Below are 1,965 nucleotides of genomic sequence, written 5' to 3'. Positions count from 1 at the left end.
AAAAATTAAAACAAATAGATCCTCTATATCTATACATTTTTCTTGTTTTCTTTTTCCTTCTCTTCTTTATTTCTTTTAGCAACGATGACGTTATATATTGTTTATACCCAATGGATTAAACGCGCGTAGACATGACAAACATAATCGAGGTCTAATTTGATTAAAGTTGGACTATGCTTCAAGACTCAAATTTCCTCTAATTCTTTTCTTTTATTCTTTTTGTTAGTAATCAACTTTGTCTTTATCTTTCTCGTAACTCCAGTGCCAGTGGAAACTACTAGCTGATTTGCCGCTCTTTGTTTCTTACGAGGTCGCCCTTCGCTTTGCTTACTCACAAACTAACCTAAATCACAAGTAAAACTTTAATGAGACAATTAAATGTCAAACCATTATTGTTATTTACAAATTCAGCAATTAGAAGATAATACTACAAGATCAATGGCTATGACGGCCTTTAGTAAAGTGTGTCACTCGATAAAGTTTTGAAGAAAAGTTTCATCTTATACCCTACGATATTTGGTTTAAAAAAATATATGTAACACACCATACTGACACCGTTTATATTTATTTTATTTTTTTTTTAAATACGAAGTAGGAGTAATATAATTTGAGATAAGAAAAATCACCAAAGTTTAAAATCCAATCCATTCAAAATTAAGTTGAATTATATTGGCCAGTAACGCCAGTACCCCCCCCCCCCCCACCCCACCCACACACACAAGTTTTAGCTCATGTTGTTTTGCCATAAAATTTGGGAGTTTTTTCCAATTTTTGTGTTTAAATATTTGTTTGTTTCTAGATTTTAAATATTTTTGGCAGATTTTGAAATCAAAATTTTCAGATCCCAAAAACAACTCTAAACTTTAAATTTTTTCCCAAGTAAAATGCATGTCCAAACACAATTTCAACTCAAAAGTTATATTTCATCTCATCTTCAAAAATTCTTTTCTTTTTTTTAAGTTTCAACTAAATTTATGTCCAAGCGCTAGTTCCATTTCCTCTATCAAAATCCTACCACAAAAATGACATTCTTGTATTAAATCCGATCAATAATCCATACATTACCATAATATTCGGTTCCATATATGCAAACAACATGCTAGCTGTTTAAGTAAAAGCTCAAAGACCAAAGTAGAAAAGAGAAAATGAAATAAAACATGGAAGAAAATGAAGGAAAAGTCTTCAAATAAGTAAGCAATTAATTTAGCGTTAACCAACCACATCAACCTTGGTTGTGCAAGATAATAGTCGTCGGAATATGGAAGCCAAAGCAGCGCATGATATCTCCTTAGCCTTTCTAAAACCTTTACGTTTTCTTCTACTACTTCTCCGGCCACCACTTGAATTACTACCAGCAATATTACGAGCTTTTTTCTTTCTTCTAACCCCATCTTTCACTCTTCCATAGCAATTCAGTACTGTTTTCTCGTTAACGTTCTCTTCTCTTGAAAAAGTGTAGCTTCTTAAGTATAATTGCCTGCATGAAATGCTGTCCACCACCTTTGGCTTTGGTTGATGATTAATGGACCCGTCCGTAGTATTCACGTGGTTCATTCTTTTGCTGACTGATTTTATGAACTCAGCGTCGGATTCCGGCCATTTATACAGGTTTATATATGTGGCTCTTACCGGTGCTCTGGCGATATCGTTAACGCAAGTTGATATGCAGGCGGAGGCCATCTTGATATGAATGCAAACAAGCTTAGGTTTCAAGAATAGTTTTTGCTTATGTTAATGTAATAATGTTTGTGTCTGGCATGGGGGTGGGGGGTGAAGAAAAAAAAAAGGAGTGGGGAAAGCAGGGGTGAGTGAGAGAGTAATGTTGGGGTCTGACTGAGCTATATATATTATATATATATATATATATATATATATATATATATATATATATATATATATATATATATATATGGTGGGATTTTATGCATTTGGTTTGGTGAGTACTGTGTAGGTGTAGGTGGTGAA

The 1,965-nt window shown here is 33.4% G+C and overlaps 1 protein-coding gene across 1 annotated transcript; it reads right to left on the bottom strand.

Moving 5' to 3' along the window:
* Positions 1–1,209: 1,209 nt before the first annotated feature.
* LOC109243951 lies at positions 1,210–1,680 on the bottom strand. Its single transcript, XM_019410968.1, has one exon. The coding sequence runs from the start codon at positions 1,678–1,680 to the stop codon at positions 1,210–1,212; it is 471 nt and encodes a 156-aa protein (XP_019266513.1).
* Positions 1,681–1,965: the final 285 nt, after the last annotated feature.

Source organism: Nicotiana attenuata, unplaced genomic scaffold, assembly GCF_001879085.1.
Source record: "Nicotiana attenuata strain UT unplaced genomic scaffold, NIATTr2, whole genome shotgun sequence".
NCBI classification, from domain to species: Eukaryota; Viridiplantae; Streptophyta; class Magnoliopsida; order Solanales; family Solanaceae; genus Nicotiana; species Nicotiana attenuata.
The sequence above is the reverse complement of the archived record's forward strand: the minus strand, read 5'-3'. Positions and strand labels throughout refer to the sequence as shown.